Genomic DNA, 22,436 nt, shown 5'->3' with positions numbered 1-22,436 from the left:
CATCGTGCCCGTCACCTGGCAACGCCGCATCTTCGCCTCCCTCCACGGCCTTTCCCACCCGGGCCGGAAAGCTTCCCAGAAGCTGGTGTCGGCGCGTTTCGTCTGGCACGGCCTTCGTCGGGACGTCCGCGATTGGACCAGCGCCTGCACCGCCTGCCAACGGGCCAAGGTCCACCGACACACCCAGGCCCCGCTGGCACCTTTCACCGTGCCCGAACGACGTTTCGACCACGTCAACGTGGATCTGGTGGGCCCCCTTCCCCCATCACGAGGGTTCACACACCTGCTCACCATGGTGGACAGGACCACCAGGTGGCCGGAGGCCGTTCCCCTCGTCTCCACCACCACCGCCGACGTGGCGCAGGCCTTCATCGCCACCTGGGTCGCTCGCTTCGGCGCACCGGCGGACATCTCGTCAGACCGCGGACCACAGTTCACCTCCGAGCTGTGGGGCGCGGTCGCCCGCAACCTGGGGGTCAAGCTCCACCGTACTACGGCCTACCACCCCCAAGCAAACGGGTTGTGCGAGCGATTCCACCGCTCCATGAAGGCCGCGCTCATGGCCGGCCTTCAAGACGGCGGTTGGGCCGACCGGCTGCCGTGGGTCCTTTTGGGCCTTCGCACGGCCCCCAAGGAGGACCTCCAGGCATCCACCGCCGAGCTGGTCTATGGCCAGGTGCTACGCGTCCCGGGCGAATTCGTGCCCGACGCTACCAGCCCCTGGTCCGCAGCTCGCCAGCGCTCGGACCTCCAGGAGGCCGCCCGACGGTTTGCCCCCGTGCCGACATCCCACCACGGTGACCCCCAGTCCTACGTCCCCCCAGCACTCCGCACCGCGGAGTATGTTTTTGTGCGTCACGACGCACATCGGCGGCCACTCCAGCCGCCGTACGACGGGCCCTTCCGGGTGCTGCGACGGGACGACAAGTCGTTCGTCATCGACATCGGCGGCAGGTCGGACCGGATTGCAGTGGACCGCCTCAAGCCGGCGCACGTGGACGTCGACCACCCACCACGGGTGGCCCTCCCGCCGCGGCGAGGCCGCCCCCCGTCCACGGTGCCCCCCACTCGACCGCCCACCACCTCACCGGACCCCCTCCCACGACCCACCAGGGGTCGCTTCGGCCGGGTCATCAGGACCCCCCTCAAGTTGACCCTGCCGGTGCAAGTCGATTCTGGGGGGACGTGTGTAGCGGCTGCCGCTGGGGTTACACAATCGCCTTGCACCTATCAAGGACGCGGAGCGATCACCAGGCCGGGCTCGTCCAGGACGCCCGGGCAGGCCCGCGCTCGACTTGCCAGGCCTCGGTCGGGACGCCCGGGCAGGCTCGCCCTCGGCTTGCCAGGCCGCAGCCGGCCCGCGGGGCCACGCCCCCTGGCGCCAGGCCTGGGCAAACCCCCTGGCGGAATAGATATATATTGCCGACCGTAAAACGTTTTTCCCAGAGTGCCTGAGTGTTTGATTCTAATAAAGCAGCTCAGATGAATTCAAGCTTTTTGTCGCGTCCATTCTTTCGATCGACGTGGGAGCCACAGCTCCTTCACTACGAAAATTTCACCTTCCCACTTTATTTTATTCCATTCCGAATTGATTTTAATCCGTTCCAGGGTTGAAAAAGCATTATTACAGGATTGATGAAATGCCATCGTCCGCTGCTGACGGTTATAAAAACCGCAGCGGTCGATTTAAATGAAGAAGAGGAATCACATTTCTTTGAAGAAAGATACATGAGGAACGGCGTATGGAGAGAAGAAGAAGAAGAAGATACGCAGGGGCTCGAATTGGCCCGAGTCGAAGAGGAAGAAGAGAAACTGAGAGGAACTGCCCATTGGAGCGAGGAAGAAGAAGATTAAAATAATTTACGTCACATCCGTCTCCTTCAAGCCTCTTACTTCCTGCCGCGCTCGCCATGTAAGTTATTTTTTTAAAGTAGGTTCTCCTCGTTATTAGGTCATCCAATGGAGGTGATAAACCGCCAAGGACTAGGACAACAGTGAGCTTGGTCTCGGGCATTGCCATTTGTCGAACGTTGATTCAACAGGCCTCATCCTTGTCTTTGGATGGCGCTGGATATGTGGAGAGTAGTGAAGCCGAGAGGTTGGGTTTGAACAGCATCCAGAGAAGGGAAAGGATGGGGACGGTTAAGGGGTTAAATAGGTTGGGGAAACGGTCGATTTGTGTGATTAAAGAAGGGAAATGCCCCAAACATATTGACATTACACACTGGCACAGACCAAGCTGGTGTGGGATGATACTGTATATCACAATCCTCGAGTATAATACATATTAAATGTTTTACTGTCGGGTTAGAGTTCGTGTGTATGGAATATGAAGCGTTGCTTTCGATTTTGGAAATTGAAGGTGACACTACATCAATGTGGCCTATTTTTTTGAGGATAAAACAAACTCGAAAAATATTTTCCATAAGTCATTGTGTCTCTTGTCTTCTATTGGAATTGTAGACCGTGGTTTGCAAACCCAAAATGTAGGCGGTGGCGAACCTCAAGGGCGGTGTACAGAAGCGTTTATTTTTTATTTTTTATTTTAAATAATAAGTACAAGGCGCAGGGAGGAGAAATTCGCTACACGTGATGTGCAACGCGCTCAGAGTAAAACGAGCGTTCTTTTACACCCGTAAGATGTCTAATAAATAAAGAAGAAATAAGCACACCTGATACTAGGCCGAGGCCTCAGACTTTGGCACGCTCAACAGGCTGCAGCGTCAAATAAACCGTTCCAACCTGTCATTTTTGACAGGATCTATTCTTCCCGACGTTTCCCCAGGTTTTGTGACGTTTGAACTCACGAAATAGCAAAACGAACGAGCAAACAATTGAAGCTCATTCATCCAAATAAATTGCAAATTTTTATTTCACTGCAAGGACAATGATAACGTTTCACTTGGAGTATATACCCCAAAGCAAGTTTTTTTTTTTTTTCTTTCTTTCTCATTCAAATTGTCAAATGATATCACAAAATATTCATTGATTGCGAGCAAACCCTCCTGATATGAAGAGTCCCTGTTGGTGGATTCTCCATTGCTGTGTGTGAGGGACGGTTGTTTACGCAGCAATGGCTAACAATAACATGTTCGCTTTGTGAGTTACAACGTGTATGTGTATACAAGGCGTTCAAGCTCTATTTTGTAATTTGTATGAGTTGGGTGGCTGTGGCTGCCCAAAAGAGGTAAGTTGTTGTTGGGATCAAGCAAAGTCGAATGGAGAGCAATTGAGTGGAAGCTGGTACAGGTGGCGCAGAGAGGTGTTTGAATATGAATGAATGAATGAATGATCGTTTTAAGGCCATTTTCCCCGCTGGAGCGGGGGTTAGCCTTGCGGGCCCCATGACGATCATGGTTCCCTGTTTGAGGCAATGTTTTTATGGCCGGATGCCCTTCCTGACGCCAACCCTTTGTCGCCTCTTACGATGCGCAGGGATACGGTGTACCTATTCTAAACCGGGGTACACACCGGGATGCCATGAAGTAATCCCTGCCGTGACTTGTGCTTGGGTTAACAAACGTCGTCCTGCTGGGACTGACCAGACTTGATTATGGGTGCAGTCAAAAACTCCACAAAGTGTATACATTTCTGCCCCAGCTTGGTGTGGGACCCCCCAAGCCTTAGGTGTTTCGTGCACCCAAGTTAATGCAAACACTCATTTGCTGTTGATATATTTATCCATTTTCCCACCTGATATGTCTGTGTTTGTCTTAGAGCCTCGTCTTCCAGTAAAAGGGTTAATTTTTGGTACATAAGGACCAGTATTTCCGCTTGGCCATTCCTTCGGGATTTTTTTGCCCTTGGATTAAATTTTGGGATTTCTTCACCTCCGTCCACCTTTGGGTTATGTATTCACTCATCCCTATCTGTCCGTGAGCAGGATATCTCAAAAAGTTGTGGACAGATCTGGGCGAAATTTGGTGGACAGGTTGGGTGTGTGAAAAGGGTGAATTGATTCAATTTCGGTGTAGATGTGCGTCCCTCATGACCCCCCACAACTGAAATCTTTAAATAACATCAAACCTTGTGTGGCACACCCCGAGTAAATCCACTCGGCTTTCATCTCATTTTGTGCAGCGGTTCATTAATGAATATGTCAAACAAACAGAAATGATGAATTACAAGTGTATGCATCAAGTTAGATGTAGTTAACAAAACACCTGTCGAAGAAAGCTCCTTAACCCTTTCATTTTGTAATATATGAGCAGTCTCATTATCTGTCCAATAAGCCATATTACTTTTACCCTCGAGTATCAAATTGCAGCGGTTCACTTACGGATTCAACGTGTTAAAGTCAGATTGTGTTGTTCTGGTATTCAAGGCAAGAATGCTTCGTCACGCTTTGTTGATCCTGACCAGTTGATTTGGGGAAATCGAGTTTTGAAGTCGATTCCTAAAATGCCCGACGACAGACTAGTGACTGAAATAGTTGCTTCTTATGTGCACTCCAAGTGAATCTTTATATGTTTGTAGGACGTCTCTGAGCAAGCAGAAAGCAGGATCTGGGAAAACCGAGGGGAAGGAAGGAGAAAAAAAGGAGCGTTCGACAGGAGGCCCAGGCGGACGTGTTGACGGGACAGAGCGCACCAAAGAAAAAGGGCGCAAGCGGCGCAGCGTCAGCTCTTCAAGCAGGTAAGGCTTGGATGTGCTTTTACAGAATTGCTCAATGGAATATATTGTTAGTTTTATATTCCTATTTTGTTGATTTTATGTGCAACTCCTTCATTCATCTGCAGCTCTTAACATCTTTTACTATAAGGGAGCAAACGTGGATGTCACTGATGCTCCAAAATTTATGTTTAACGGTTCTTGGGCCGACCTAGAGGTTCCAAGCGCAGTTATACCCCTGGTCCCAACCCCAATACTGGTCTTAAGTGGCGAGCCAGGGCCAGCAGACGAGCACGTACTTTAGCCTTACTCAGGTGCACATACTCCAGCACGTACTCTGACCCAAGCTCCGATAAACTGAGAAGGGTACTCCCACCCGGATGGTGGGGGTGCCCGCTGGTATGAGCAATACTTATTGTAAACCAGTATCGATCCGCCCAATGTGGTAAAATAGATATGGTGACTGCCAGCCAGCTTTGATGTAAAATCTTGTTAGGGTACAAAGTCAATTTCTATTCAACCATTACTTAAGCCAAATTATTTGTGCTTACAACACTAGATAGTGAGTATGCTTTGCATAAAATGGAGAAAATTTAAGTAAAAGCAGGCTTTTGAGCCTAAACAAATGCACAATTCATCACTTAGTGATCTTAGTGATGTTAAAAAAAAATGCAGCATTTAATAATGAAATTAAGGTATTCTGTAAGCATGTTTCTGCATATTGTGCGTTGTTGTTGTTGTTGTTGTTGTTGAGGCCAATTTGCTGACTAATCCTCAATCCTCAGCTCAAGTGGCAGTGCCTCTGGGTCTTCGTCAGGGTCATCATCAGAATCTTCTTCTGGGTCTTCATCTGAGTCGGGCTCGTCACGATCATCTTCATCTTCTTCCTCCTCATCCTCAACTCATTCACCCTCGCCAGCACGGAAAAGGTACGTTAGAAAATAATCCAAGTTTTTCCTTTTCTTATTTTAAAGAAAATTCACAAGAGTAGGTCAGTTATCAGTGACACCCTGGCTAAATGTCATATTCTTGCCTTGATCGACTGCTGGGAATGTGACGGCAACCTGCCCAGCATAATCCTTAACAGACTGACACTCTGTCATCAGAGTATGGACAAAATGATGGGGTCTACTTCACCCCCGTGGGGGCCTCACTATCCTCCTCCACCTCACAGGTATATACCCTCACTCTTTGCCATGGGGCTAGGCTATTGGTCCCGTTCCAGCCTCTTCCCCGGTTCTGCATCGCCCACGACTATTTCACACATGCCAGCTTTGGTGCTGGTCTTGACACCCACTACAATTTGCTGATGGTCGGCCTTTGCTGGCTTCTCGTCTGACTTCCATGCTTGCAATTATTTGCTGTTGGCCGGCCATTATTCTTTGTATCAAGGCCATTATCAGTCCCCTACCGGTTTCACCGGAGGGAAATATAGGTTTGCTCTCCATCTGTCTGTCCGTCCCACCTGTGGTTTTCCAGACTTTTTTCTATGCCCTTTAACATATTGAACTGAAACTTGGTACATGGCTTTATTATGATAAGTTACAGAAACTGTAACTTATTCTGTAGGTTTGCATACCTAAAACAATTTGGCCGACTGTATATGGCTCACAATTGCTGAGTGCTTGGAACAAGATCATTCATTGGGACAAGTAGGGGACATGTATTGCAAAATAATTATTCCTCTTGTTTCCTTCGCTTGGACACAGTCAGTGGGGCCTACTGTTGCTTATCCCAGGGGGAATTCATTGCTCCTGCACAGCTGCTCTGGGCTGAACTGCTCGGTAGTGCCTTCACTGCACCCCCGAGCGGCCACTCCACCTCCATGTCTGCAGACGTTTATGTGATATCCAAGAAATGCTTCCCAATTGGTAATTTGATCATGCTGAAGGTGTGATCGCGATTCAAAATATGCACTGACAATAAAAATATAAGGTTTAATTAGGCACGGGAGGGTTACACCATAATCGATAATACAATAATGGATAGACGGAGGAACCTAAGGAACGCTTGGCTCGTAGACAAGTACGCGTCGATGCTTATCTTTCCCACATCAGACCCACCCAGAAACACATATGACTGACAAAAAGTGAGTCAAGTTGAAGATGGAGGAGGCAGAGGGTTCGGCCTTTATGGAAGGATGCCAATAAGTGAGGAATGATACATGCCAATTGATATCCTGAGCAGTTGTGTTAACCTAGGAAGCAAGATCCATGGTTTGAAACCAGTGGCCAATGGGATTCATATTAAGCCCCTTCCAGACTTCGCCAGCCAATGAGGGAGAAGAGTGATGTCATGCAGTCACCTTAATTACACTCCCCGAAGCGGCTTACGGACATTCTGCACTGAATCCTCAAGCAGTCTGCGCGACAATTTGCACCGGATTCTCTGCCAGACTCTGCATGAGATTCTGCAATGTCTTTCAACAAGCTATTCAGCCTGGGACGACAGGTGGCTGTGGGTCATACCACTGCATTCTGAATCCGAAAGGGAGTGACGTTACCAATATTCCCAGCCATTCTGCGACTACACCTGAGCAACCAACCTCAAGCCGGTCATGTGTGGGGCAAACGGTAGCCTGCACGTTGGAGCTAAAACTAGCCGACAGGGCCTGGAGAAAGGGAATGCTTTACCCATCCTCTCTGCCCCAACATCATCTCCAGTCTCCCCTTCGTATTGCTCGTGTACTTAGCAAGTGAAAGGATTTACTAATAAGGTAGGCAAAGACTGAGGGAAGGGAATTAAGTTTTGCTTTGCACCACAATTCTGATATTGCCTACGATTACCAGTAAATTCAGATTAATTTATTTTGTCTTGTTTTTATATTATTTTTGCAGTGTCTAAAGCTTGTGGAGTAGCTGCAACACAAACCACGCGTGCATACATGCAGTCAAATACACGAGACAACATCAGACTTGACTTCTGACTTGACTTCTGACTTGACTTCTTGCATCCGCTGAGCTTGGGGGAACTGGTATATCTTCCCGGGGCACTCTTGCAACCGGTGTTGCAATCCTTATTATTTCCATTTTTCTCTCCCCGCTCTGCGGATCTATGAAGAGAAATTTCCTCCCGATGGATGGGTTTGTCCGTCAATAGGAATTCTGAGTTACCCCAATCAAGCCAATATTTAAACTATGCCAAAAGTTTGCTTCCACGATATTTATTTGAGCGAAGGTTACACTGTTGTTGATTATACCTACAACTTCTGAGACTTACCAGATTAGATTCTGCAACTCAATGGCAGCAAGACTGAGGCTGTACTTATTGTTAGTCTTCATCAGAGTAAATTTTTTTGGCAATAACCGTATTGTAGTTCTCGGCTAATTATTCTACTTTCTTCCTTGGTCACCAATGTAAGTGTTGCATTCGATCCATTTCTGTCTTTTGAAGCCCACATCAATAAAGTATGTCAAACTTAATTTTTCCACCTCAGAAACTTTGCCACATTGAGATCTTCCTTAAAGAAGCCTGATGCAGAGAAGCTCATGCATGTCTTTATCTATTCCAGGCTCGAATACTGTAATTCACTCTTTGTTGATTTACCTGGCAAATCCCTTCAAAAGCTGCGATATGTTCAGGATGGTGCTGCACGTGTTTTAACCAAAACTAACAAAATAGAGCACTTCCTTGCATGTGCTGGCTACCTTGCATTGTTTGCCAGTGAAATATCGAATCAAATTTAAAATTTTACCTTTGGTTTTTTAAGATTTTACATGGGAGCAGTCCCACATATTTGCAAAGTTTACTTGGCTAATATACACCCACACGCACCCTTAGGTGTAGCAATGCCAGTCTCCTATCTGTGCCCAGGACGTGGCTGTGCACCGTGGGGGATCGGCCTTTTGCTCAGTTGCACATCGCCTGTGGAATAAGTTGCCAGATCACCTGAAGGCAGATGGTTCTATGACAGTTTTTTAATCTAGGCTTGAAACCCACCTTTATTGCCTTGCTTTTAAGTAACCTGCTTTGCAAAATGGACTTGTCAACGATGTTATTATTACGTTCGCCACCGAAGGTGGAAGGAGGTTATTTTTTCACCCCTGTCTGTTTGTTTGTCCATTTGTCTGGTTGTGAACACTATATCTCAAAAAGTTGTGGACGGATTCGGACGAAATTTGGCAGAGATGTAGCGCAAGTGACAGGGACAAAATGATTAGATTTTGGTGAAAATCCGGATTCTTCACCATTGGGAGATATGGCCAAAAATGATGTACACCAATCCCTTGATTTATGTGAGGGTTAGGTTCTGCTAAAACCTGGCATAAACGGAAATCGCATATATCGAATATATAAACATGTGGAGAAAAAAGGGATGCATGCAACAACGTCAAATATAATGTCTCAAATGCATTTTAACGACACTGAAATCATATATTACATCAGAGTTTTTTTTTTTTTTGTATACAGAATCGAGGCTCGTGTAAGAGATCACATATTAAACATGAAAACACGCACATACACATGAAACATACAATGAAGGGAGTGGGAGACAAGAGGGGCATAGAGAGCGGGGAGTCTTGATTTTGGCAGTTTCACCAGAAGACACTCCCCGAAGCCTGGTGTTGGCTTAGCGGTTAGGGTGCCGGCTTGGGATCCTGGGTTTGAATCCCGGTCGATCGCTAAATTAACACCAGGGGGGTTGACTCAGCCTGTCATCCTTCCGAGGTCGGCAAATTGAGTACCAGCTTGCTGGGATGAATGATCCCGGTGTGTACCCCGGTTTAGAATAGGTACACCGTATCCCTGCACATCGTAAGAGGCGACTAAGGGTTGGCGCCAGGAAGGGCATCCGGCCATAAAAACATTGCCTCAAACAGGGAACCATGATTGCCATGGGGCCCGCAAGGCTAACCCCTGCTCTAGCGGGGAAAATGGCCTTAAAACGATCATTCATTCATTCATTCATTCACCAGAAGAGGGTTGCTGGCAGATATTGTGCATCCTGCACACGAATATTTGGGGTACAGAGCAGGGGGAGCAAGGCCTGAGAGGAGTCGATAGAAGAAAGAAAGTCCACCAACCTGCTTGCGGTGAGTGAGTGAAAGGCCCTCAGAGTTAGTTGTATTTGGGGCCATCCAGGGGTCAGGCTTGTAAACGCTGACAGAGTAAATATTCGTGTCATGAAGAATCATCACATACAACAACGATTTTGCTAATAACTTTTCATTAGCATTTTAAGTGCAGAAACAACATTCCACCAGTATCTAATGTGTGTTACCGTAAATTGATAATCACCTGTGTATAAAAGTATAACTTCCTGGATCCACCTTCAGTCCGTAAACAATTCCCCGAGTAATAGACAAAGTGTGCTGCAAATATGAGGTGTGCTTAGCTTATTACAGTGGCTAATTAAGTCATGGCATAGACACAACATGGGCCCCCTCATGGATTGGTCTCGCCTCCAACTCTGAAGATCACAGTTCCTGTGATCGATTAGGATGCTTTACAAAATATATTCATCATGTGTTTTGTTTCCCTTTTCATTGTACTGTATTTACTATCCCGACCGCAAAGAAAATGCTTTTTGGTGTCTTCACGATAATGTTCTGGGTTCCATTGTGTGTGGTTGTTAGTGTTTACTCAAACCAAGTGTATTTCTTATGATTTGGACTTTCTTTTTGAATGGATTTTCTGAAATGTCGGCCATCGTGATTGCAAATCATTTGCTTCATTTGCAGAGCTGCATCCCCAAAGAAGGGGGAGGGACAGCGTGGCAGGGAACGGAGGACAGCAGGGGGGGATGGTGGTCGTGTTGAGCGACGTGGAGTAGAAGGTGACCGGGCGGAACGTCGACGAAGGGAACCAAGCCCCCCACCAAAGCCTGTAAAGCTGTACATTGGCCGACTAACGAGAAACGTTACCAAGGTGTGTGAGGTTCTGCTACATGTTGAGCTCTGTGTGCTGTTTGGTGCTTTGATTCTAAATCTGTGTGGCAATTTATTTGCAGGATCACCTGCTTGAGATTTTTGGTGTGTATGGTGCTGTTAGGGGGGTAGAGTTGCCTCCTGATCGGCTGCATCACCATCTGAGTAAGGGTTATGCGTACGTGGAGTTCAACACACCCACCGATGCAGAGACAGCTTTGAGACAAATGGATGGAGGTACAGCAGTTTGTCAATTTACAGCAAATGATTTGATGACATACATACATGGCTTTGTTAAAAAAATGTTTTTATATTAGTCCTTATCAAACATAAAAAAAAAAAAAAAAAAAATAAATAAATAAATAAATATATATATATAAAAAAAGACTCGGAGATCTGTGGGAGGGAGAGGGTTTGGGTGGAGCAGGCATGGGAAGGGGGGGTGGGAGAAGTACAAAACACATGGACACTGCAAGGACTTCCAGGCAAGAAGTCGGTATTTCAAAAAAGTGGATCTGGGGTGAATTAACAGGGGTTAATTCACCCCAGATAATAAGAGATGGTGGTGAACAGCTGTTTAAAAGACCTGGAGGGAGGAATGGGATTGAAGAGAGTGAGGGACTTTGTTCCAGAGGTGGGAGAAAAGAGGAATGAAAGAGTGAAGGTGTGCAGAGAGTCTTGATTTTGGCAGTTTCACGATAAGAGGGTTGCTGGCAGATCTTGTGCGACCTGTAGGAATATTTGGGGGACACCACAGAGAGAGCTGGGGGGTGGGGGGGGGGGGGCAAGGCCAGAGAGGAGTCAGTGGAAGACAGAAAGTCCACCAACCTGCCTGCGGTGAGTGAGTGAAAGGCCCTCAGAGTTAGTTTCATCGCGGGAGATTCCAATGATTCTGAATGCTTTGGTTTCAGCAGCGTGAAGCCGAGCTAGGTGAGAGGCAGGAGCACCAGCCCGAGGACAACAGTTCAAATCAGTTCAAAACAACAGACTTGAAACATAACTATACAACAAACAGACACTCACTCTTACCTTCTCCCTTCTTCATCTCACCCTAAACATACAATTGCAATGTAGTAGCAATTTTGTACATGAGCAATGTAATGTCCACGCATTGACCACTTGTAAATATTTAATATCACTGGGAAAATACGCATTCGATTGACAAAAAGTTACAACAGAGATACAAAGTCGAGCCGGCTTACACAGCAACAGGAACCACGAATCAAGTGAGTATTCTTTCCTGATTCAGCTGTCTTCATTCCATTTATAGTGACCGAGAACGAAGGATGAGATTTGGTTGGGTCCTCAAAGTGGGAGGAAGTAGGGAGGGGGAGATCAGGGACAGAGATTTCTTGATAACCCATTATCTCACCAGTTGGTCAACAAGGAATTCAATTTAATCACAAAAAGTATAGAGCGTCAGAAGATGATTGTTAACAAAGCATTCACAGATCTTATCCCTAAGTTGGTATTTACACAGTACTGCAAATAAGAGAGATATGTAGATGTAATTTCCATCACATAGGCAACTCTTGGCGCCGACCAAGGTCTGTAAGTTATACTCGCAAACCCCTGAGCTTGATTGAAATATATATGTACTAAATATATACACACATCCTTAATCATATTATTAACCATTCTTCTATAAGATTCTTATAAACTGTAACGCAGTATTGTTAAGATTCATCAAATAATTATTACTGAACTATTTCTATCACTGCATCTAATATTAATGTTCTTCTCATGAACAATACCTTGGAGATGGGTACCTTCATGAGGATATTTATGAGAAGAGAGCCGAAAGGACATTTATCATTATAACGCATATTATTTAACTATCTTGATAATTAAAAAGGATGAGGGACAAATCTGACGAGATGCCAGCGATAACTCGTTTACTCTCGAAGATAGACATTTCATGAACACTTTAGAAGTTTTATACTTCTACAACAAGCATGCCAAACAGTCAAGCAATCAGAGTAAGACGCATCTGCTCAACAAAAAAGGCAGAATAAACTTTTCTCTCCCAACTAGAAACACACTTCATTGCAAAATACTATGACCCTCACTCTTTGAAAGAAGCGATAAACCGAGCAAAACGCATACCAAGACCAGACTTGACTTGCAAACCCAAACCTGCAACTAACCGTGTCCCACTGGTAACCACTTACTTCCCCACCTCATCCCAATTGCCAAGTATTTTGAATAAGGCCCTTTCTCTCTTCCATCAGTCACAAACACTCTGCACCACATTTCCTCAACCTCCACTGACATCATTTTGACGTGGTCGGACTCTCAAATATCGTGAAAGCAAAGCACCCACAGCCCCACAGCAAAGAAACTAAGATTCCAGGCTTACATAAATGCACAGCAAACAAATGTATTATTCACAAGCATTTACTAGAAGGAAACAAATTCTGCAGTTCGAGCACCAGACTGAAGTTCCCCATCACCTCCGATATGGACTGTAAATCCACATGGGTCATATACCTAATCACTTGTAAAAAGTGCACCAAACAATATGTTGGAAAAACTGAGAACACACTCTACACACGCTTTAATAACACACGCTTTAATAACACAATGAGCTTCCTGCACCTCTCCACTGGCAGATTGGCCCACTCTTCTTGTGCACACTGCTCAAGTTCTCCCAGATCTGAAGGGTGCATTCTCCCAACTGTTGTTTTCAGATCTTCCCACATGTGTTCAATGGGATTTAGATCTGGACTCATTGCTGGCCACTTCAGAACAGTCCAGCGTTTTGTCTTGAACCATTCCTGGGTGCTCTTTGAAGTGTGTTTGGGGTTATTGTCCTGCTGCAAGACCCATGACCTTCAACGGAGACCCAGCTTTCTTACACTGGGCTGAACATTGCGCTCCAAAATGCCTTGGTAATCTCCTGAGTTCATGATCCCATGCACACATTCAACTGCAACATGATCCCACACATTCAACATGGACAGCACAGCAACCCCAACTCATCACTGAACCTCCTCCATGTTTGATTGTAGGGAAGGTGTTATTTTCTTTGAAGGCTTCTGTAAACATAGAGATGATGTGCTTTACCAAAAAGCTCTAATTTGGTCATATCTGTCCACAGGAAATTCTCCCAGAAGCATTTTGGCTTGTTCAAGTGTGTTTTGGCAAACTCCAGTCGGGCTTTTTTATGTCTCTCTCTCAGCAGTGGGATCCTCCTGGGTCTCCTACCATAGAACCCCCTTTCATTGAGTAGGCGACGGATGGTGCGAGTTGAAACTGTCGTACCTTGTTGTGTCTGAAGATCAGCATGAATCTGTTTGGCAGTTGATCAAGGTGCTTTCTCCACCATTCGATGAATCCTTCGCTGCAATCTTCGATCAAGTTCTCTCTTACGGCCATGTCCAGGGAGGTTGGCTACAGTGCCATAGGCCTTAAACTTCCTGATAACGTTGCGTACGGTGGACACAGGAACATCAAGGTCTCTGGAGATGGACTTGTAGCCTTGAGATTGTCCATGCTTGGCTACAATCTTGTGTCTGACCTCCTCAGACAATTCTCTGGTTTTCTTTCTTTTGTGGTACACATAGTGACACAAAACAGCAGAATGACTCCTTTTCTCCATTCAAACTGGTTGAATGAGTGATTTCTATATTGCAGGCACCTGCAACTCACCACAGGTGGGTTCGATTCCAAAGTAAAGAAGAATCACCTACTTGAAATCTAATTATTTCTAACAACTTCTAAAAGGTGCCAATGACATTGTCCGGGTCATTTTAGGATTTCTGTGTGGAATAAGCTAAGATTTAGTAATTTTTTTTCAGCTTTTTTGTTTTGTTCCACTGCAAACCAAATAAATACAAATGTGGATTCCAAAAGTCCGATTGGAGTTTGCAAAAAAGCACCTAAAGGACTCTCAGACTGTGAGAAACAAGATTCTGTGGGGTTTCATGTGTCTTTCACTGAGGAGAGGCTTCCGTCTGGCCACCCTGCCATAAATCCCAGATCGGTGGAGTGTTGCAGTGATGGTTGTCCTTCTGGAAGTTTCTCCCATCTCCACACAGGATGTCTGGAGCTCAGCCAGAGTGACCATCGGGTTCTTGGTCACCTCTATTACCAAGGCCCTTCTCCCCCGATTGCTCAGTTTGGCCGGGCGGCCAGCTCTAGGAAGAGTCCTGGTTGTTCTAAACTTGTTCCATTTAAGAATTATGGAGGCCACTGTGCTCTTGGGAACCTTCAATGCAGCAGAGATTTTTTTTTGTAGGCTTCCCCAGATCTGTGCCTCGACACAATCCTGTCTCTGAGCTCTGCAGGCAGTTCCTTCGACCTCATGGCTTGGTTTTTGCTCTGACATGCATGGTCAGCTGTGAGACCTTATATAGACAGGTGTGTGCCTTTACAAATCATGTCCAATCAATTGAATTTACCAGAGGTGGACTCCAATCAAGGTGTAGAAACATCTCAAAGATGATCAAGAGAAATGGGAGGCACCTGAGCTAAATTTCAAGTGTCACAGCAAAGGGTATGAATACTTATGTCAATGTGATATTTCCGTTTTTTCTTTTTAATAAATTTGCAAAACTTTCTAAAATTCTGTTTTGTCTTTGTCATTATGGGGTATTGAGTGTAGATTGATGAGGGAAAAAATGAATTTAAACGATTTCAGCATAAGGCTGCAACATAACAAAATGTGAAAAAAGTGAAGGGGTCTGAATACTTTCTGAATGCACTGTATCTGTGTGTGTCTGAACATCATGGGGAAAAAAAAATTGGCCTGGCCAAACCCCATCAAATCTTGTATCCATGTTCGGGGTCCCCAAGATCAGGTCATGAGTACCAAAATAACTTCTTCCCTCCCCCACACTTTTCGCTTCGCATGCGCGGGATAATAAATCTGTCAGGCTCTACACTTAGCTTCACGGGGAAGAGCCGGAATGGGGAAATGGGGATGAAGAATAGTGCGGCAGGTACAGGGACATAACTCATGTTTTAAATGTAAATAAAATTGATATTTTAACTATTTTTATTATGACTCGGCCGATATCTCCGTTTGTGGAGTATTTCTTTAAAACTATTTCAATTAACAAGATTTGTGGTATTCAATAGTCACTTATCTATGTGTGATTAGAAAATGCTGCACAAACCAACTGAAAAAATTATTCCCCAGCAATGGATGTTCAGGAGAAATAAAAAAATTCTTCCGCAAATATCACTTTCATTTGCATTGTCTTTCTGTGTTCTGTGGTTGGGTTACACAATGACCCCAATTTCAGCAGTAACAATTTGAACAGGATTGCCCCCAAATTTCATATTTTGACTCAGTTCTTCAAAACTTGGGGGGCGGGGGGGGGGGGGGAATTCCTTGCAACAGGAGCAATTCCTTGTCTACGACCCTAAAATAGGCCTTTGCACCGACTGTTTGGCCAGGCTGTTGAAATCCTTTGCGTCTGCCTGTTTGCTTCTTGTGTGTTCTTCAGGACAAATTGATGGACAGGAGGTGACAGCAACAGCAGTGCTTGCACCTCGGCCACGCCCACCACCCCGTCGTATGACTCCGCCTCCTCGCCGGCCACCGCCTCTACCTCCTGCCTGGCGACGTCCATCACCTCGCCCTCGACGGCGGTATGATCAACAGAATAATTAGTTATCTGCTTATTTCGTCATATATTTATGCTTTTTTCGTTTATGATTTTATTGTACCTCTGCATTGTTCTTTGCCTATTGCTATTTTTTTGTAATGAACTCTTCCAGTTTTATTTGGTTGAAAAAAAAAAACAAAAAAAACAACTTTTGATGTACAAGTTTGGGTTACAAAGTAATGTAGTTGTGGTCACGTTATGTGTTTCTAACTTTCCTCTCTAATCTTCCAGATCCCGCAGTCCTCGGCGTCGCTCGCCTGTTCGTCGACGCAGCAACACTCCTCCGCGCCATAACCGCCCCAACCGTGGAACTCGCAACCACCACCACCATCGCTCGTCATCGTCATCATCTCGCTAACACCGATCGCATATGGGTTGGAACCATTATTTGTTTCTTAATAATACATGACCTACATTTTTCTTTACAATTAGCAAGACTCGACTACCACCAAGAAGCATTGGCCCGGTACATTTGTTAGGCCGATCTCATCCACAAGATGAGCTTTCTTATTTGTGGAAATTCCAGTGAATGAACGTAACAAAAGGATGCAATCACAAAATGCAAACACAGGGAACTTGAGATACTGAATGTCCGTTCATTGATATTTTGTACGATTATAAAGTTGCGCTCCCAGAAACTTGTCCATTAGTTGCTTTCCTTTTTTTTCTACTTTAAAAAAGCATATCAATGGGGATAATATTCCAAACCGGTTTCGGATTCAACCGCTCTGCTTTTCAGCTGTTCCGATTACAATATGAGACCGAGATTGTTTTGCCACATTTTAATAACAGGTGTGATTTTAATTGGCCTTCCTTATTTGTGGCCATGAAAAATGTTGGAATGGCTAGGCTGGAATTGAAAAAGCAGTTGTAGAACTTTTGTTTGTGGAAATGCCCCTAAGGCTCCTACAGCTCACAATTACTTGTCTAGCCATTTTGCAGGGCAAGTTCTCCATTTGTAGCATTGAGCACTGAAGTATTTTCTTGGAAAAAAAAAAAGAATCAGTTGAACAACCAGCACTCCTGTGACCTCACTGTCAACTTCATTCACCCCATTTACACTGTTTAAGTACTATCTCGTTGTTTTACATTTAAATGCAATCAAAGTGAATAAAAGGTCTGAGATAGCTTCTTTATATTTTGCCTTGTCCATTATTTCATTAATCCGGCTATGATTTGAGAAAGAAACGTCTCCGGGCCAGCTCCCTCAGCCCTACAACCTCCATGGTTCCTTCAGGATGCACGTGTTCTTCCAGTGAACCCTACTGGTTCAACTAACAAAATCTAAACTGACTACAACCCTCAACCACCTTCCATAGACTGGTCAATTCATTTCCACCATCTAAAATCTAAAGGCTTCAAGCAAGTGGTGCACGACCATCACGTGTCATTCATCTTTGCCCGTAATCCTTTCCATCTCCATCAACCTTACCTCACTCAACCCTCATCCTTGCAGGTTACTGTTCTCCCCTTTGACCCCCCACTCCGGCACCGCCTCCCCCATCCCCGTCTCTCTCTCTCTACTCCCGCAATCTATACCATTAAAGATCCCTGTGTCTGTGTGTCGCCATTTTTCTCAGAGATGGCTGAACGGATCTTCGTCAAACTACGAGGTTCATCAATGAGTGCCGAGGAGTGTTTTGAGCAAAAACAAAACAAAAAGTTTTTTTGGTGGGGGGAGGAGGGCGGTGGGAGCACTGCTGTTAAAACTACCTGCTACCTGAATCACTGGAGCACTGATGTGTTAAACGAACAACATGAGGTTGCTATATCATGCTATCCAATGTAGCCATTTTAGGTGCTTTTAAAACGTCTCAACAGGAGGGACGAGGGAGTTGAATAAATGGAAAGCATTTAAAATAAAAACTAGAACACTCAGTAGAGCGCATACCTCCAGGCTGAATAGTTTGTTTTGCATCCCACTGATAGGTCAGATCTGGATTCGGACCTGAAGCAAAATCTAATCGGGTTTTTTCTTCTTACCTACCCAACCTCTACCAGGTTTTGTCTGAATCCGTCAACAACGTTTTGAAATATGCTATGGTGTAGTGCATATATCGGCCCGATCACTCACTCAATGGTGAAGATTCACTTAAACATTTATAGTATCCCGATCTTTTCCAAAATGCAATCAATTCTTCCTTATCACACACCCAACCTTTCCACCAAATTTCATCCGAATCCGTTCATAACTTTTAGAGATATCCTGCTCACAGACAAACAGGAGTGAATACATAACCTCCGTCTACCTTCGGTGGCGCAGGTAAAACAACAAAAAGTGGAGCCCACGGGCTTGCTCGGCATTTTACAGAAACATAAATGTTACATCAATGACGTCGTAGCTTTCGCGGAACCTAAGCACGACTTTCAAGGCATTTGTTTCAATGGAGTGGCGTCGCAAGATGGCCGCGGCTTGGCATCACAATCGCTCGGCTGACCAATGTTAGAGTGCGTGTTTAGTTCGGAGAGGGCAGCGGTGACTAGGCAACGGGTCGCGAGACGACCCTGATTGGGTGTGTGAGGCGAGGTGCACTGTGAATGGCTCTTGGAAAGTGACGTCATACACCGGTACCACACCTGCTTCCTCATTCTAAGAATATTTCAAAATAAAATATTTAGAAGTACAAACAACGCTACACAAAGTGGGCGTGGACTGTGGAACCGAATTATTTCGTCTTTTAATCGCGTGTCTGATATACATTAATCCACATGAATAAAACACAATTCTACGAGTTCGGAGCCCTCGATTTTAATAATTACACAAAAGATCGTTCGCATGTGCAAAGAAATATCACGTGATGGTGGGCAGGGCCATCATCAACCAATCAGGAAAAGTGCTCGAGACATGGCAATGTAGTTAGCATCAGCGGTTCGGGAGGTGTAGCTTGTTCGTGGCAGTGTTTGCTTAGCTAGAGTACTGGGTTTTTCCATATTTACACGTACGGTGCTGATAATATTGAAGGTAAATGTAAACGTGTTGTGGGACAGGTTGAAATCTGAATGCTTGTGAAAGGGAGGAGGAAAAGGTAGAGCAAAAACACCAGGGACGAGAGAGCAGCTTCTGGCTTCTGGTTTTATTGGAGCCATTTTCTGGGCTGGGCGAGTCGGGCTTTGCAGTTTCCCGTTGGCAGAGTGTCTGAACGAGGTGATCGTGAAGAGATTCGAGCTCCTTTGCGAGGTCTGTCGGTTCTTGGATTACTGCAAGTTGTTGCTGGTGAACGTTTGCTCCACGTTTCCTCGTCAGGTGCGGGTGTTAAAAGAATGCAGATGTGCTGTCGTTATGGTGATGTGCCCTGAAAGATAAACGTCATTTGTTACTTTGATAAAGAAAACGAATAGCTTCAATGGAAATCTCTCACTGGCCTTTGTGTGCTCATCACGATTGCTTGTGTAAAGTGACTGGATAAATGAACTTGGTCTATTAGTATTAAGACCTTCTGCTGCAAGTTCGTGGTGTCTCGCCTTTACCCTCCTATTCTGTCCTTGGTCCACTCCTGGCGTTGTTGCTTGCTTCGAAACTTCCCCTCCCAACCCTCACTCCCCCTCCCAACCCTCACTCCCCCTCCCAACCCTCACTCCCCCTCCCAACCCTCACTCCCCCTCCCAACCCTCACTCCCCCTCCCAACCCTCACTCCCCTCCCAACCCTCACTCCCCCTCCCAACCCTCACTCCCCCTCCCAACCCTCACTCCCCTCCCAACCCTCACTCCCCTCCCAATCCTCACTCCCCTCCCAACCCTCACTCCCCCACTCCACCCTCACTTCCCCCACTCCACCCTCACTTCCCCCACTCCACCCTCACTTCCCCCACTCCACCCTCACTTCCCCCACTCCACCCTCACTTCCCCCACTCCACCCTCACTTCCCCCACTCCACCCTCACTTCCCCCACTCCACCCTCACTTCCCCCACTCCACCCTCACTTCCCCCACTCCACCCTCACTTCCCCCACTCCACCCTCACTTCCCCCACTCCACCCTCACTTCCCCCACTCCACCCTCACTTCCCCCACCCCACCCTCACTTCCCCCACCCCACCCTCACTTACCCCACCCCACCCTCACTTCCCCTATCCCACCCTCACTTCCCCCACCCCATCCTCACTTCCTCCACCCCATCCTCACTTCCCCTACCACACCCTCACTTCCCCCACCCCATCCTCACTTCCCCCACCCCATCCTCACTTCCCCCACCCCATCCTCACTTCCCCCACCCCATCCTCACTTCCTCCACCCCATCCTCACTTCCTCCACCCCATCCTCACTTCCTCCACCCCATCCTCACTTCCTCCACCCCATCCTCACTTCCTCCACCCCATCCTCACTTCCTCCACCCCATCCTCACTTCCTCCACCCCATCCTCACTTCCTCCACCCCATCCTCACTTCCTCCACCCCATCCTCACTTCCTCCACCCCATCCTCACTTCCCACACCCCACTTTCACTCCCCACCCCACCCTCACTCCCAACTGTACCATCACTCCCTCCCCACTCACTTCCGCCCCCCACTCCCTACCTCACTCCCTACCTCACTCCCTTCCCCAATCCTCACTCCTCCCCTCCTCCCATCTTCACTCCCCACACCCCCCAAAGGTTATATGAGCTTGGGGGTTATATGAGCTGAAAGAGAATATTTATGGTATCATCCGGACCTGAACCATCCTCGCTCCCAGAACCGATCCCGCCCAAACTCCCCCCCCCTCCCCCTTCCCCTTCCCCCCCTCCCCCTTCCCCTTCCCCCCCTCCCCCTTCCCCTCCCCCTTCCCCTTCCCCTTCCCCTTCCCCTTCCCCTTCCCACTCCCCGCACCCCCCAGAATCGATCAATGTTGCCCCAACTCCTAGTCCTTCCTCCCTGCCTCGTGCCTAGATTTTCTCCCTTCTGTAAACAACAAAATTTTATTTTAATTATTTATTTTATTCTCAAACAAAATCTAGTTGATGCATTTGTCTTGTCATTTTTTTTTCCCCTATTCAGGTATTCTCAACCTTCAACATGACCGATTCAAAGTATTTCACCACAACAAAGAAAGGTAAATGTATATCCAGCAAACTCTAGGGATTGTATTTTTCATAAATAAAAACGAGTTTTTAACTTTTTATCTTTATTTTTGAGGCTGAAGCTATAATTCCAATGTAAAGAAGCATGTGCGCACAAAATAACTTGATTTGAAGCAAATTAAATAATGTACCTATCACCAAGCATGGTTAAATGAGCTGAAAGAGAATGTTTGTGGTATTTACTGGGGACCTCCTGTTTTTATTGCTTGTCGTAGACGGGTACGTCAGCGAGTTATTGGTCTAATAATAAATAATATAAAGTAACAAGTTTGCTCTTTCTGCCTTTCAGTGCATTTGTTTAATTCTCTGTGCATTGAGTGCTGTTTCAGTAAGGTCAGCTTTCCTGTTTGGGTCCTTCCTTAGCCAGTTGAGTTGTGCTGAGTGGTGCAAAATACGGAGGACTACAAAACATGTTTTGGCTTTTTTCTTCTTCTTCTTCTTCTTCTTCTTCTTCTTCTTCTTCTCCTGCCTCTCATTCTTCTCCTTCTTCTTCTTCTTCCTCTTCTTCTTCTTCTTCCTCTTCTACTTCTTCTTCTTCCCTCCTACGACATGATTTTACATTGTAAGTGGAACAACACTCGGGAGAGCGCACTCCGCCAGGCTGAACAGTTTATGTTTTGTATCCCACTGATAGGCCGGATCTGGATCTGGACCTGAACCCAAATCGAATCGGCTTGTTCTTGTCGCCGAACCAACTCGTCCGCAACTTTTTGAAATATCATACCATATACTGTATTGTTTTGGCCTTATTAATCAATGTGAAGAGAAACGCTTAAAAATTATCTGATCCGGATCCGGATTGAAATAATCACCAAAATTTAATATTATTCCTCGTCACAAACCCAACAGATCGACTAATTTTCGTCCGGATTCGTCCACAACTTTTTGAGATATAATAATGATGATCTTTATTGTCCCATATCCAGGGAAATTCTTCATATTGTGAATTCATATCGTGCTCGTATATCGGTGTTTGCCCTCTCTCTCTCGATGGTGAAGAAGCACGTAAAAAATTATGTGATCCAGATAATCTCTGACAAAAAAGTGAAGTGTCTGAACGATTGCAGGAGAATGCGGTGCAGTGTTCTTTAGCCCTGGACAGCTCTCTCAAACAGCTGATCAATATTCCAGAAGTGATCTAGAGATGCCCACATCCAAGATGGTGTACGCCACCTTCATAGAGGAAGGGACTGGGGAATTTGGCCCCAGACTTTTGTTGGGGGAAGGCAGGACGGGGAAGGGTTGCACTACCAATACCAAGAAGCATCCCTGATAGTTTCCTGTGCAG

The 22,436-nt window shown here is 46.1% G+C and overlaps 2 protein-coding genes across 3 annotated transcripts in view; both read left to right on the top strand.

Annotated features, from left to right (window-relative positions):
• The first annotated feature begins 1,745 nt into the window (after positions 1–1,745).
• RNPS1 (RNA binding protein with serine rich domain 1) lies at positions 1,746–17,229 on the top strand. Its single transcript, XM_068120620.2, has 7 exons — positions 1,746–1,912; positions 4,477–4,635; positions 5,397–5,540; positions 10,293–10,479; positions 10,562–10,715; positions 15,932–16,076; positions 16,325–17,229. Coding segments are annotated over exons 1-7 (918 nt in total). The 5' UTR covers positions 1,746–1,910; the 3' UTR covers positions 16,452–17,229.
• A 1,691-nt stretch (positions 17,230–18,920) lies between these two features.
• LOC137430087 (AP-1 complex subunit beta-1-like) overlaps positions 18,921–22,436 on the top strand; it is a 97,166-nt gene continuing 93,650 nt past the window's right edge. Inside the window, exons 1-2 of one of the 2 annotated variants that reach the window (XM_078780144.1) lie at positions 18,921–19,337; positions 21,066–21,120. In XM_078780144.1, coding sequence (XP_078636270.1) covers positions 21,084–21,120 — 37 coding nt within the window. In that variant the 5' untranslated portion in view covers positions 18,921–19,337; positions 21,066–21,083. The remainder of the gene's footprint in view (positions 19,338–21,065; positions 21,121–22,436) is intronic. The other variant, XM_078780145.1, reaches the window with a different exon arrangement.

Source organism: Myxine glutinosa, chromosome 6 (assembly GCF_964187855.1).
Source record: "Myxine glutinosa chromosome 6, kmMyxGlut1.1, whole genome shotgun sequence".
Classification (NCBI taxonomy): Eukaryota; Metazoa; Chordata; class Myxini; order Myxiniformes; family Myxinidae; genus Myxine; species Myxine glutinosa.
The sequence above is the reverse complement of the archived record's forward strand: the minus strand, read 5'-3'. Positions and strand labels throughout refer to the sequence as shown.

What these genes read in the sequence shown, in the direction of transcription:
- RNPS1 (XM_068120620.2), top strand. An exon ending in TAACGAGAAACGTTACCAAG is followed by an intron (nt 10,480 to 10,561) that starts GTGTGTGAGGTT and finishes ATTTATTTGCAG; the next exon opens with GATCACCTGCTTGAGATTTT. An exon ending in TCACCTCGCCCTCGACGGCG is followed by an intron (nt 16,077 to 16,324) that starts GTATGATCAACA and finishes CTAATCTTCCAG; the next exon opens with ATCCCGCAGTCCTCGGCGTC.